We start from the raw sequence: 14,066 nt of genomic DNA on the forward strand, positions 1-14,066 counted from the left end.
GGAAGAGCTGGCCAGAGCCCTCAAGTCCTTGCAGAGGAATAGGACTCCCGGAAGCAACGGCTTACCAGTTGAGCTGTATTCCGCTCTGTGGGGCCTGGTTGGCCAGGACCTGCTGGAGGTGTACGATAGTGCGCTTCGGGCAGGGGAAATGTGCAAGTCCATGAGGAAGGGCATCATCACCCTCATTTACAAGAGGAAGGGGGAGAGGGAAGAAATTAAGAATTGGCGTCCCATTTCACTTTTGAACGTGGACTACAAAATCCTGGCCAAGGTCATAGCCAACTGGGTCAGGTCTGTCCTGGAGTCAGTGATTCACCCTGACCAAACCTGTGCTGTGCCGGGCAGGAAGATCGCTGAGAGCCTCGCGCTCATCAGGGATACGATCGCCTACGTACAGGACAGGCGGGTGGACACCTGCCTCGTCAGCCTGGACCAGGAGAAGGCCTTCGACAGGGTCTCTCATGCTTACATGAGGGACGTCCTCTCCAAATTGGTGTTCGGGGAGGGCATCCGCAATTGGATCCGGCTGCTCTACGCCAACATCGTTAGCGCAGTCTCGATCAACGGGTGGGAATCAGACAGTTTTCCTGTTAGATCTGGAGTCAGGCAGGGCTGCCCATCTCTCCTGCCTTGTTCGTGTGCTGTGTGGAGCCCTTCGCTGCCTCCATCAGGAAGGACGTGAGCCTGAAGGGCGTGACTATCCCAGGCAGCGGAGGCCTTCAGGTCAAGACCTCCATGTACATGGACGATGTTGCCGTCTTCTGCACCGATCGTCGGTTGGTGAGTAGACTATTGGACATCTGCGGCCAGTTTGAACTGGCCTCGGGTGCCAAAGTCAATAGGGGTAAGAGCGAGGTCATGTTCTTCGGGAACTGGGACGACCGCTCCTTCATCCGCTTCACCGTCAGGACAGACTACCTGAAGGTGCTGGGTGTTTGGTTTGGTGGAGCTGGGGCGTGCACTAAGACTTTGGAGGAGCGTATCGCCACATTGAAGCAGAAGCTGGGCAGGTGGACGCTCCAGTCCCTCTCCATCGCGGGTAAGAACCTGGTTGTCAGGTGCGAGGGGCTTTCGGTACTGTTGTATGTGGTGCAGGCCTGGCCTATTCCCTGGACCTGCGCCGCTGCGGTCACCCGGGCCATCTTCCACTTCATTTGGGGGTCAAGGATGGACCGGGTCCGCAGAGACACCATGTACAAAGACCTGGGAAATGGGGGAAAGGGCGTACCAAACGCCACCCTCGCCCTGACGGCTACCTTTGTGTGCGGCTGCATCAAGCTGTGCGTAGATCCTCAGTACGCAAACACCAAGTGTCACTACTTACTGAGGTTCTCTCTGTCCCCGGTGTTGCGAAGGATGGGCCTGGCCTCGTTGCCGCGGAACGCTCCGAGTAGTTGGATTGTTCCGTACCACCTGTCCTTCGTGGAGAAATTTTTGAAAGGAAACACCTTTGACCACAAGGCCGTCGGGCAGTGGTCAGCACGTAGTACCCTCGGGACCCTTCGGGAAAAGGAGAGGGTGGATCCCGTCGTGTGGTTCCCCACGCAGACTGCCAAAGTCGTTTGGCAGAATGCCACATCGCCAGAACTTTCAAACAAGCACAAGGACATTGCTTGGCTGGCGGTGAGAGGGGCTCTGCCAGTGAGATCCTTTATGCATGCCCGGAATCTCTGCACCACCGCACGCTGCCCTCGAGGTGGCTGCGGGGGGGACGAGACTGTCGATCACCTCCTTCTGGAGTGTGCCTATGCGCAGGAGGTCTGGAGGGGGATGCAGTGGTATTTGTCGAGGTTCGTCTCGAGCAGCTCCGTGACGCGGGACTCCGTGCTCTACGGGCTGTTTCCGGGGACGCACACCGAGACCAACATCAACTGCGCCTGGAGGACCATCAATGCGGTGAAAGACGCTCTTTGGTCCGCCCGCAACTTGCTGGTCTGCCAGCTGAAAGAACTGACCCCGCCCGAGTGTTGCAGACTGGCACACTCCAAGGTCCAGGACTACGTGCTGAGGGACGCGCTAAAGCTTGGGGCAGCCGCCGCCAAGGCGCGGTGGGGAAAGACCACCGTATGAGCCCCCTGGTCCAGAAAAGGAAAAAGAACCCTATCTGGTAACTGGGCCCAGCTGGCGCCTTCCCCAACTGGTCAGGGGGTCAACTGGGACTGTGCGGGGTGACGACTGCTGGGGTGGTTTCTTTGCTTTGTTTTTTTTTTCTCTGTTTTGTTTTTTTCCTTTAGTCGGTGTACGTACCCCCTGGGTAATCCGGAGTGGCTTGCATGACTGGGTAGGTGTATAAATGTTTTATTTTTTTGTACATTCTATGAATAAAGTATATTTTTTCAAATAAAAAAAAGGTGATGAAACGTCTGAAAACTAACCTTCCCGCTCAGCGAGCGAACTCACATCCAGAACCTCAACCTGAGCTACAAATCTTCTCAAAACTCGCTAACGTACAGTCATATTGTCAATCTCAAATGATCCTAAAGCTAGACAGTTAGCCATTTTTCACAAGCAAACCTTCCAGATAGATGTTCTGGTGCAACACATTCTTGCTGGGAAAGAAGAAAAAATGTTGCTCATTGGCCTGGGAAACAAGGAAAACAATAAAAAAGATGTTTAAAAGCCTCTTACCCACTGAACATTGGCTATAGAAGAAGCAATGGATAACGGATATATTGTTTGATATACTGAAGGAAATGCTATTAAAGGGGCAATTTAACAAAAAAACACCCATTGCATGTTATGTGGATAACCATTCTCTATTCCATCCAACAAATGGTGTTGCATTGAAAAGGATGAGAATTGACTCTGCTGGTGTGAAGCTGGAAAGAAAAGAGATTTTTTTTTAAAACTAGCTTATTTGTCACCAACTGTCAGACAGTTTTCTAAACAGGAATGTTTGTCCTAAGAAGTTATCAGATGTCCTTGGAAAGCGATGTCTACTGTAATGATAAGACCATGGAATATTGTGTACTAAGAATATGGAAAACAAATGCTTCTTTAATGGGTTTACAATTATTCATACGCATAGTTGTTTAAAGCTAGAGGAATAAAGGGTCTGTTAATTGTTGATTGTGTTTTAGTATCAGACAAGGATAAAAATGAATCTACTTCCTTTTGACTAATTTTGGGACATTTATCAAGTGCTAATTTAAAGAAAAGGTTAATCTTCCATGTCTGTCAATCACATTATTAATGTTTGTTGATGTAATTGTTAAAGTTGAGATAGCCAGGTCCTTTATTTGTTCATGGGATGAGGGCATCACTGGCTAGGCAGCATTTATTGCCCATTCCTAATTGTCCAGACAGCACTTCAGAGTCAACCACATTGCTGTAGGTCTGGCATCACATGTAGACCAGACCAGGTAAGGATGGCAGTTTCCTTCCCTAAAGGACATTAGTGAACCAGATGGGTTTTTCCTGACAACTGGCAATGGATTCACAGTCATTTTTAGATTGTTAATTCCAGATATTTTATTGAATTCAAATTCCACCATCTACCATGGTGGGATTTGAACCTGGGTCCCCTGGATATTATCTGGGTTTCTGGGTTAAAAAACCAACAATAATACCACTAGGCCATCACCTGCCCATACGCAGGTGCTAAGGATTATTTGTCTTTGAGTACGTATGAAAGAGTCACCTGGGATACTGGATGTTAGGCGAGAGCTGTAGGACTGAGCAAATTAATAAACTTTCTCAACAAAAAATTTGTATGTTAGTTTTCATTAACCGGTGCAGACTCTTAACAGCCACTCCCCTATTCTAATGTGGATATTATTTCTAGACTAAAATGAGACCCAGTCACTATTTACATTTCTAATCACAGTTAAACCTAGTTGGCAAATTGTGCCAAGTTGCTGAAGAGGTGTCATAATCATGAAGTGATGTAATCACTAAATGAGATAGGTGCATTTCCAGCTAGAGGCCACTTCTTTTCTGACCAATCAGAGCATGTATGAACTTTCAACAAGTTCCTATGATTGTTTTGATGCTGTCAAGTCTGACATCAAGTTGTGCGAAGAGAAGATTCAAGACTCTTACAACAGGTTATGATAATAATATGAATTATAACACAGTTAAGATTTCTGCCAGCAGCAGGATAGAAATACCTAACCAACAAATCTACTGTGATAACATTTATCGTAATGTGCTGGACTGCTGCAATAGCTGGATCTATTTGGTTCTTATTACGCTTATTGGGATAATTATATAAAATAATACAAATTGACCGCAACAGCACATAGGCAGCCCAGTAGAGCACAGAATTTTGTACAGAAGTGAGAAAGGAGGCATCCTGACAAAAGGGCTTAGGAGTGGCAATACAGATTTAATAGCAGAGTCCTAAAGACTTCAGGGACAGAAAGATCTCAAGGTCCATGTGCACAGATCCCTGAAACTGGCAGAATTTAAGAAACTAGTTAGCAATCTAAGTGGGATTTTGAGTTTCATAAATATATATTTTGAGGACAAGCACAGGGAATTTATATTTGTCCTTTATGAAGTGCTGGTTAGAGTATATTTGAGTACTGCATCCAGTTCTGCTTACCATACTTGAGGAGGGATGAGGTCATCATTAAGAGGATGCAGAGATTTACCAGAATCTCTGTTGTATGGATGAAAGGATTTTAGTCAAAACGGTAAGTTTGGGAAGATGGGATTGTTCTACTTGGCTTAAAAAAAAATCAAGAGAATATTCAGTAGCAGTGTACAAGATTACGATGATTTTCAATAAGCTAGAGAAAGAAAATCTTTTTTAGTTGCTGAATGTACAAGGACTGAGGGATACATATTTAAGGTTTTAGCCAGAGATGCTTGGGGACATGTGAGAATGAACATTTTTACACAGTAAAATAGAACAACCTGGTTTCTTTGCTGCCTGCAGAGATGGTAGAAGTAGATCTAATGAATAGTTAAAAGAAAACTGATTGGGCACTGGAGATGAATGATCAAGGAAGGTTACAGGATGAGGTCAGGAAATGGTACTAATAGATTGGTCAACAGCAAACCAGTATGGACTTGACGAGCTAAATATCTTCCCTCTGTGCTGTGCTCTAAACCTCTATTTCTTAAATTGTTCTTAAACCTTTAAATTTCCCTTACCACTGGTGATAGCAAAAAAAGGTGTGTTCCCTACACCTACCAATTCGACAATATTCAAGCAACGGGCTGGTCCTTGTAATCTGGCTTCTGGTGACCCTTTGTCATTCTGGATGGATAAGCACCAATTCTTAAGCATGGATTTTTGTTCAGAATATATGACAGAGAATTTTGTGCACTTTCAAGTCTGCAGTTATTTTTGATTCAACTTTTCAGATTGGAGAAGAGGATAGAGGAATTGAAGGCTGAATATCAGAAACTCGATCAGGATGCAAAAGAACTCATTCAATCATTTGAACCAGACTGTGAAAGCATTGCAAAGGAAGCCGACGAAGATGAGCTCTGGTCATCACTCTTGGAAGACAGGTGATGTGCAGATAGAAGAAACTATGCAAGGACAGTATGCAGGGGTATTTAAAGTAGAATCCACACCTTAAATTCTGTTCCATTTGGACTGAATTTGAAATTCAGCTTGGGAGCTGAATTTCAATCCATCCACAAGAATTGCATAGGGCTCAGAGATTGACATTTTAAAAAGCAGCTAACAATGCGTAGTTTCACTGCTGTCAGGCTGAGAAATTGGCCAAGGGCTCTAAATATTGGATTTCAATGAAATAACAAGCAGTGAAATTTCTTAATTGACATGGGAGGTGTAATATCTTTTATGCAGCTGTACAGGTATCAGTGATTTAGAACAAAATCAGAGCCTGAAACTAAAGGAGAAGAGGGTTGCCTTTGGTCTTTGAGCCTGATCAGCTAACTGTTTGATTTTAATACTTTTAAAACTTCTCAATTTTATTTTTCTTTTGTAAATCTATAATAGCATGTAAGGTGAGGACATTTTTTTTCCTGACGTTTATACTGTGATTTCTCTCTTGATTGGCTTTTAACATTAAGGATTCAAATTATGTCATCACAGTGCAGTGTTTTTGATCAGTATGATTGTGCTAATGCTGTGTTTTTGAATTAAGTGTGCATTGGTTTTTAGTTAATTTCTGGGGGGTCCGTAGATCGTTAAAGTGTTAGAAAGATCTTTTAGTAGGGTGATGTGCTCTGTCAGACGTGGGAGATTGGGCAGAATTTGAATGTTACTGGAGACCATGTCTGTGGGAAGTGTGTTTGGTTGTGAAGTTGATCAGACTGCATTATTCAGTTGGAGAGGGAGTTACAGGTAATGAGTTTGCAAGAGCAAGGTGCTGTGATATGGCAGTTTTAGGAAGGTAGAAAAGCTGCAGATTCAGACAGGGAGACTGCTCGGAATGGTAGGAGAGGTAGCCAAGTAGTGTGGGAGCCCTCTGTGGCTATCCATGTCTCAAACAGGTATGCCGTTTTGGATACCGTAGGGGATAATAGCATTGACAGCCATGTTTCCAGTACCTTGACTGGCTCTACTGTAATAACACGTACATCAGGTTCCCAGCAATCAATTGTAATAGGGAACACTCTAGTCTGTAGCCATCAGGATGGTATGTTGCCTCCTTGGTGCCAGAGTCAAGGATGTCTCAGAGACAGTGTAGAATATTCTCAAAACTGAGAGAGAACCCAGCAGGAGATCGTTGTACACATTGGATCCAATGACTCAGCTAAAGAAGGGGATGAGTTTCGGCAAACAGATGTAGGAAACTGGGCAGGATGTTAAAAGGTAGCTCCTCAAGAGTAGTAACATCTGGATTATCCAGTGCCACGTGCTAGTGAGATTCAGTATGGGAGGATAGAATGGATGAATGTGTGGCTGAGGAACTAGTGCAGGGGAGAAGGATGCACATTTTTGGACCATTGGCAACTCTTGAGGGAAAGAAATGATCTGTATACAAGGGACGGGTACCACTTGAATTGGAAGGGGACTAATATCCTTGTGGAGAAATTTGTTAGTGTTACTTGGGAGGCCTGGAACTAGTAAGAGGGTGGGAACCAAAGAAATAATGAGAAAAGAGAAAAGGTACAGTAAGTAAGGGGAGCAATACAAATAGTCAAGGCAAACAAGAGCATGGCGGAGAATGAGGTAAGACATAAATTAAACTGCATTTAGTTCAATGCAAGAGGTCTGACAAGTAAGTTAAATGAACTTAGGGCATGGTTGGGAACATGGGACTGGGTTATCAAAGCTATTACAGAAATGTGGCTCTTGGATGGACAGGACTGGCAGCTTAGTGTTCTGGTATATAGATGCTATAGGAAGGATAGAAAGGGAGGCAAGAGAGGAGGCAGAGTGGCATTTTTGGTTAGGAATAACATTATGACTGTACATGGGAGGATATTCCTGGGAGATCAACCGGTAAAGTTATATGGGTGGAACTGAGAAATAAAAAAAGGGATGAACTCCTTGTTGAGATTGGATTATAGCCCCTTTCCCCACCACCTCTACCCTCAACAGTCAGTGAGAAATTGTGAGGCAAATATCTAAGGAGGTCTCAGATATCTGTAAGAATAATTGGGTTGTAATGACGGGGGATTTTAACTTTCCAAATGCAGACTGGGATGTCATAGTATTAAGACTTGGAAGAGGAGGACTGTGTTAAGTGTGAACAAGGAAGTTTTTTTTTGAATATGTGGATGTACCTGCTAAAGAAGGACTATTATTTGATATTCTGTTGGGAACTAAGGCAGAGCAAGTTACGGAGGTGTCAGTGGGGTAGCATTTTGGGGCATATGATGATAATTCAATTAGTTTTAAAATTGTTATGGAAAATGATAGAACTGATTTAAAAAAAAAGCTGAAGTTATAATTTGGAGAAAGCCAATTTTGACAATATTAACAATATTAGACAGAACTTTCAGAAGTTGATTGGGGAGGCAATTTGTAGGTAAAGGGACAGTTGGGAAGTGAGAGACCTTTAAAAATGAGATAACAAGAGTTCAGAGACAGTACGTTCCTGTTAGTGTGACGGGAAAGGCTGGTAAGTGTAGGGAATGCTGGATAACTAAAGAAATTGAAGCTCTGGTCAAGAAAAAGAAGCTATATATCAGGTACAGACTGCTAGGATTGAGTGAATCCCTAGAGGAGTATAAGGGCAGTACGAGTATACTTAAGAGGGAAATCAGGAGGGCATGAAATGGGACATGAGATAGCTTTGGCAGAGCTAATTAGAATCTAAAGAGATTCTCTTAAGTGAATGAAGGGCAAAACAGTAACTAGGGAGAGAATGAGTGCAATACTAAACGAATATTTCACATCAGTATTTACTGTGGAGAAGGACACGGAAGCTAGAGAACTTGGGGAAATAAATAATGATGTGTTGAAAAGAACACAGAAGAGGATGTGAAGGTCTTAAAACATATAAAGGTAGATAAATCCCCAGGACCTGATCAGGTGTTCCCAGAACTGCTTGGGAATTTAGGGAAGAGATTGCTGGGTCCCTTGCTGAGATATTTGTATTTGTAAGAAAAAGCCAGGGAACTATAGACAGGTGAACCTTAGATCAGTGGTAGGTAAATTGCTGGAGGGGGTTTGGAGGAACAGAATTTACGTGCATTTGGACTGATTAGGGATAGTCCAAAACTAGAGGACATGGGTTTAAGGTGAGAGAGGAACAGTTTTAAAAAGGACCTGAGGGGTAACTTTATCACAGAGAGTGCTGCATGTATGAAATGACCTGCCAGGAGAAGTGGTGGAGATGGGTACAATTACAATATTTAAAAGGCTAGGTATATGAATAGGAAGGGTTTAGAGGGATATGGACTGATTGCTAGCAAATCGTCAGATTGGGGCATCTGTTGGTGCAGACAAGAAAGACCGATAGGTCTGTTTCCCTGCTGAATGACTCTATGATACAATAGTTAAGGAGCCAGACTAGGGAAAAATTCTCAAGGTTTATGGAAAGTTCTTCCCTTTACACCAGTGAAAGCATCAGCGGAATAAACACTGAGATCTGGTGTAATCTCTTTTGAAGATTAATAACTGATGCCAATTTTTACTAAAGGATTCGGATCAGGTAGAAACCTCACCTAAGGATGTGGGCCAGAATCTCTGGTTCATGGTCCTCTATACCAAGGCTGAACAGGGTCAGAGGTTTCAGGCCTAAATATGTTGTTCCTCAGTAAGATGTGTAGGTCACAATGTATAGTTGTATGTTGTAGTACCTACATTATCAGGATCCCACCTAACTATTCACAGTGTATATGATACATATTGTATATCAGTATATATATAGAGATACATATAAAACATATAGCTAAGGTTACAAATTCTGAATTAGAAGATACAGGTCCCAATTTCATTTAAATCGAGATTGGATTATGGGATTCTGCTTAGTTTCAACTGATTCTTTGATGCAACATTTGTATTTGTTTGGGAGTTTTTGGATTTCCCGAGAATAATTCCTTCAATGTATTCTTAAAGTCTGAACAGGACTGATGCTAGTGCACAAATTGACTTGAGGCTTTCTGAGGCACCAGTCCTAAACTAGGCCGAAATAATTGATCTCATAGAAATTCTCTCATCCTAAATGTTGCACTGTATATATAATGAACACATATAAATAAAATTGGGACATTTGACCTTCAAAGTTACTTTAGTCAGAATAGCAAAACGTCACTGCATCTTAGAAAAGTGGTTCACATCATGTTAGAATACAAATCACTGCGCAAACAGGTAACATTCATGATCCCAACTTTAAGGAAATGCAATAAGAATTAGAGCATGGTGTATGGGAAGTAAGGCATCCATTATTACATCAGTGGAGAGTTTCTGATTCTATGTGTACAAATTCAAAATGTCAATTCTTCATTAACTTGTGTGATTGTCAAAAAAATCATTGGCCGTAGGATGCTATAAGATTTTACAAAGCTGTTTACTTTCCCAATTTTTAGAATTATTGTCACTGCTTGACACCACATATGAATTCCAGTCCACTCCTAAGAAAGTCACAGGCTCTCGACACATAAATTAAGATTTAGGAGCACATACATAATTACAAGCAAGCAAATGTGCCCATTATATTGTAAATTAAGGTAGCACTTGGATCAATTGACCAATCCATATCAAATCTTAGTCATAAGTATCCCCAACGTAATCACTGTAATCTACATTTATGCTTTTAAAATGGCACTCCTATTTTTGGGATGTTATTCTTTTGTCTGTACATAACATGCCCTTTCTGCCCAGACCTGCTGTATCTTACACAACAGTTTTTTTTGGTGTGAAACTGTTAATTTCTTGAGGGCAAGTCCCAATAAATGGCAGTTATTCCAGTTCAAGGTTGTTGCATCCTGCTTTCCACTTAAGCCCCTAATTTTAAGTCCTTTTCCATCAGGCTAAAGTTTCTCTGTGCAGGACAATATTTTAACACATTTACTGTCAAAATTATGTGATGTGTTCCATCTAAGTGGGGCGGCACGGTGGCTCAGTGGTTAGCACTGCAGCCTTACAGCACCGGGGATCTGGGTTCAATTCCAGCCTCGGGCGACTGCCTGTGCGGAGTTTGCACATTTTCCCCGTGTCTGCGTGGGTTTCCTCCCACAGTCCAAAGATGTGCAGGCTAGGTGGATTGGCCATGCTAAATTGCCTGTGGTGTTCAGGGGTGAGTGGGTTATAGGGGGATGGGTCTGGGTGGGATTCTTCCAGGGGTGGTGTGGACTTGTTGGGCCAAAGGGTCTGCTTCCACACTGTAGGGAATCTAATCTAATCTAAAATCTAAAGTAATGCATCCCGATCATCAATAGGTAGTATGAGCCAATGGTGCATTTAATTTGATCTGTACCAGTTGCCTTTAACTTGGTTGTCATTTTTATTTTATATCCTGTGACCTTTAGTTTACTGACCCTCTGAGAATTAGAATTAGCTTTATTGTCACATGTACTCACATGAATACAGTGAAAAGTTTACAAGTTGCCACTTACGGCCTCATCTCAGGTACAAAGGTACCTAAGTATAGATTCTTAAGTACAAATTCTTAGAGAAAAGAAAGGAAAATAATGAAATAAATCGAAATAATCTGACAAGTTTAAACAGTTTCTCTTCATTTACTCTATCAAAACTCTACTGCTTTTAACATCTTTTTCCACTCATGCCTTAACCTTTGCTGCTCCAAGGAAAACAATCATGACCACTTGAATCCAAGTGAAGCAAGTCACATAACTCACATAAAGGAAATTCCTTCATAGTACAATTCTGGTAAATCTCCTTGGCTATGCTGCATAGCTATTGATTCAAGTGGTCCAGATTTTTGGGGCTTTTAACAGCTGCTTTTCGAGCATTAGTGTCTTATGCAGCTATTTCCAACATGGTGGGAAATGTGGAAGGACCCTCCAGCTGCATATGCAGAACCTTTATTCACAGCATTAAGAGCATTGGAGTAACTGTCAGGATTCTGCCATAGGAATTAGTAGACATATCGGCACATCTTGAAAAAATCTGATGCAGCAATGTACAGCCTGAAAGATCCTGTGACATTATAGTTAAGGGCCAGAGTGTTCTATCAAGAAGGCTGAACTTTATATGAGACTTGAGCTTCAGTTGAAGATGGTGACATAACTTTCTCATGGCTCCTTTGTAGAGCGAAGGCATTCAGATATTGCTCCTTAACAAAGGTCAGGCAGGACGAATGGTCCCTGAAGAGTCACTGTAGATATGACCATCATTTTTTCTTGCAGCTACTCATGCTCTGCGCTACCCTCTCTCCTGCTGCTCTCCCTTGCCTACTGGCCCCAAAGAAATTTGAAACTACCAGGACAGCAGCCAAATTATCAGACAGAGAGTATCAACAGTACAACATCAGCAAAACATTTCTATCTTTAGACAGAGACACAGCCAGAAGTTCACCAGAGCTTGGAGTGACCAATCAATTACTAACCTTCAAATAACTTTGAATTTAAAAGCATCCTAACTAACTGTCAGTAGGATTTTCTGACGCCAACAATGCAGCCTATTGCAATCATGTAGATAATGTACTTTCAGCTTGTAAAGTAAGTGTAGTTTTCACCTGCATATTGTATGTTTAGGAGGGCATTTTGTGTCAAAAAAACCACAGGTGCTCTGTGATCAAATTGTTAAACTCATGTGTTTGATATTCCACAAGCTGAATTTGATGCTAAGTATCCAGAGATCAAGGTTGATATTTTCAAACCATTTTTTGTGGTCTGAAATTTTAAAATTGTGTTGCTGGTCCAAACATATTTCTATCTACCAGTACCACATCTTACTGTGCTTTCATTTCTACCTAATAGGCTCACACATGTGGAAGTCAACATATTCTTCAGTTATGTTGTTGACATTCTTCAGTCTTTGCATCTTCGTGTGTTGGAGAAACAGCCAGGTCTTGCAAGCTTTCTGCCCACGCTGTCTTCTATCTTGAGGAGGAAAATTTGGGATATGGACCTTGAGGCTACATGGACAAGTGTGCTCCCAGAATTTGGTCTGAATGAATCTGATACAAAGGCTCTGTGTGCATTCTTTGTGACCCACTGTAAAGATGCTGAGTATTACCCATTAATGGAAAGAAGAAGGCACAACCTAAACATCAAAGAAGTTTTAGACAGAGCTGTGCCTAGCCGCATTCTACATCATTGTCTGTTCCATCTTGTGCAGTTAGCAGAGAAAGAAAGTAGTATGATGACAACTGAGCAACACCAAGTCAATAATGCAAGCACACGAAGGAGACCAAGACCCAAGTGAAGAGCAGGATATAGACAGAACGCAAACCTCCAGGTCTGGAGATTAACCTCATCCTTCCACAATGTAACATTCTTTGCTTTGAGTTAATAAAATCACGCCACTAATTTTTTGCCAAATAGGCACGCCAAGGTGGTATATTGATTTTGGGCAATAAAATGCCCCTTGTATCTCTTATTGAATGTTGAATTGACAAACAGCCATTCAATGTTTGTACCTGTGACATAACAAAAATCCAGCATCAAAAATCACAACACTACAGAGTGAAGGATTTCCAAAAATTGAGGTGCGAAGGTCAGAACACTGTAAAGATAGAAGATTTCAGTCAGGCAGTGGACAGACCCTTATGAAACTTCCAACCAACTCCTAAATGTCAAAATAGGATATATTCCAATTGTGAGGAAGGGTTCTGTAACTGAAACATTGCGTACTCAGTCAACTGACAATTGAAGTCTTTCCAGTGTCTGCTTTAAATTTTTACATTGTCAGCATTTTTTTGTGATTAAAGTTCAGCCTGCTCAGAACATGCAAACATTTAAAACTATCCCAGGTGTGGTTTGTCTGATGTGAATTTCAGTGCTGGTTTCCTGTGATTAAACAGCTTGCTTTGTGCTTTTAATCAATAGTTTAATTTATTTTATAATTGATGCCTGTATCTAATTAAAGGTTAGAAAAAGGAGTAAGTTCCACAATGTAGAGACCTGACATCAGAGTCATACAGCATGAAACAGATCTTTTGGTTCAACTCTTCGGTGCCGAAGAGTTACATATCTTAATATTATCTAGTCCCATTTTCCAGCATTTGGCCCATACCCCTCGAAACCCTTTCTTTTCATATAAACGTCCAGATGCCTTTTAAATGTTGTAATTGTACCTGCCTCCAACACTTCCTCTGGCAGCTAGTTCTATACAGGTACCACCCTCTGCATAAAAAAGTTGTCCCTCAGGTCCTTTTTAAATCTTTCCCCTTTGACTTTAAACCTATGTCCTCTGGTTTTGGACCCCCTTACCCTAGGAAAGAGACCTTGGCTATTTATCCTATCCGTGCCCAACAGATTCAAGAACAGCTTCTTCCCTGCTGTTATTACACTTTTGAATGGATCTCTCAAATTTTAAATAATGGCAATCTTGCATTTTGTGTATCTTCTGTGCAGCCAGTATTCTTTTCTCTGTTCTATTACATTAATGCACTTTGTATAGTATGACCTATCTGTACTGCATGCTAAACAAAACTTTTCTCTGTACCTAGGTACATATGACAATAGTAAATAAAATTAAATAACGATATTACAAACCTCCATAAGGTCACTGTCATTTTCAACACTCCAGTGAATAAAGCCCCAGCCTATTCAACTTCTCC

General features: G+C 42.0%; 1 protein-coding gene across 3 annotated transcripts in view; it reads left to right on the forward strand.

The window, feature by feature from the left end:
* Positions 1-12,837, forward strand: part of LOC125457900 (single-pass membrane and coiled-coil domain-containing protein 1-like) — a 33,751-nt gene extending 20,914 nt beyond the window's left edge. For 2 of the 3 annotated variants that reach the window (XM_059650853.1, XM_048542647.2), the window contains exons 3-4: positions 5,314-5,463; positions 12,262-12,837. In XM_059650853.1, coding sequence (XP_059506836.1) covers positions 5,314-5,463; positions 12,262-12,709 — 598 coding nt within the window. In that variant the 3' untranslated portion in view covers positions 12,710-12,837. Of the gene's footprint in view, positions 1-2,234; positions 2,282-5,313; positions 5,464-12,261 lie in introns of all 3 variants that reach the window. The other variant, XM_059650855.1, reaches the window with a different exon arrangement.
* The last annotated feature ends 1,229 nt before the right edge of the window (positions 12,838-14,066 follow it).

This window comes from Stegostoma tigrinum, chromosome 14, assembly GCF_030684315.1.
Source record: "Stegostoma tigrinum isolate sSteTig4 chromosome 14, sSteTig4.hap1, whole genome shotgun sequence".
Classification (NCBI taxonomy): domain Eukaryota; kingdom Metazoa; phylum Chordata; class Chondrichthyes; order Orectolobiformes; family Stegostomatidae; genus Stegostoma; species Stegostoma tigrinum.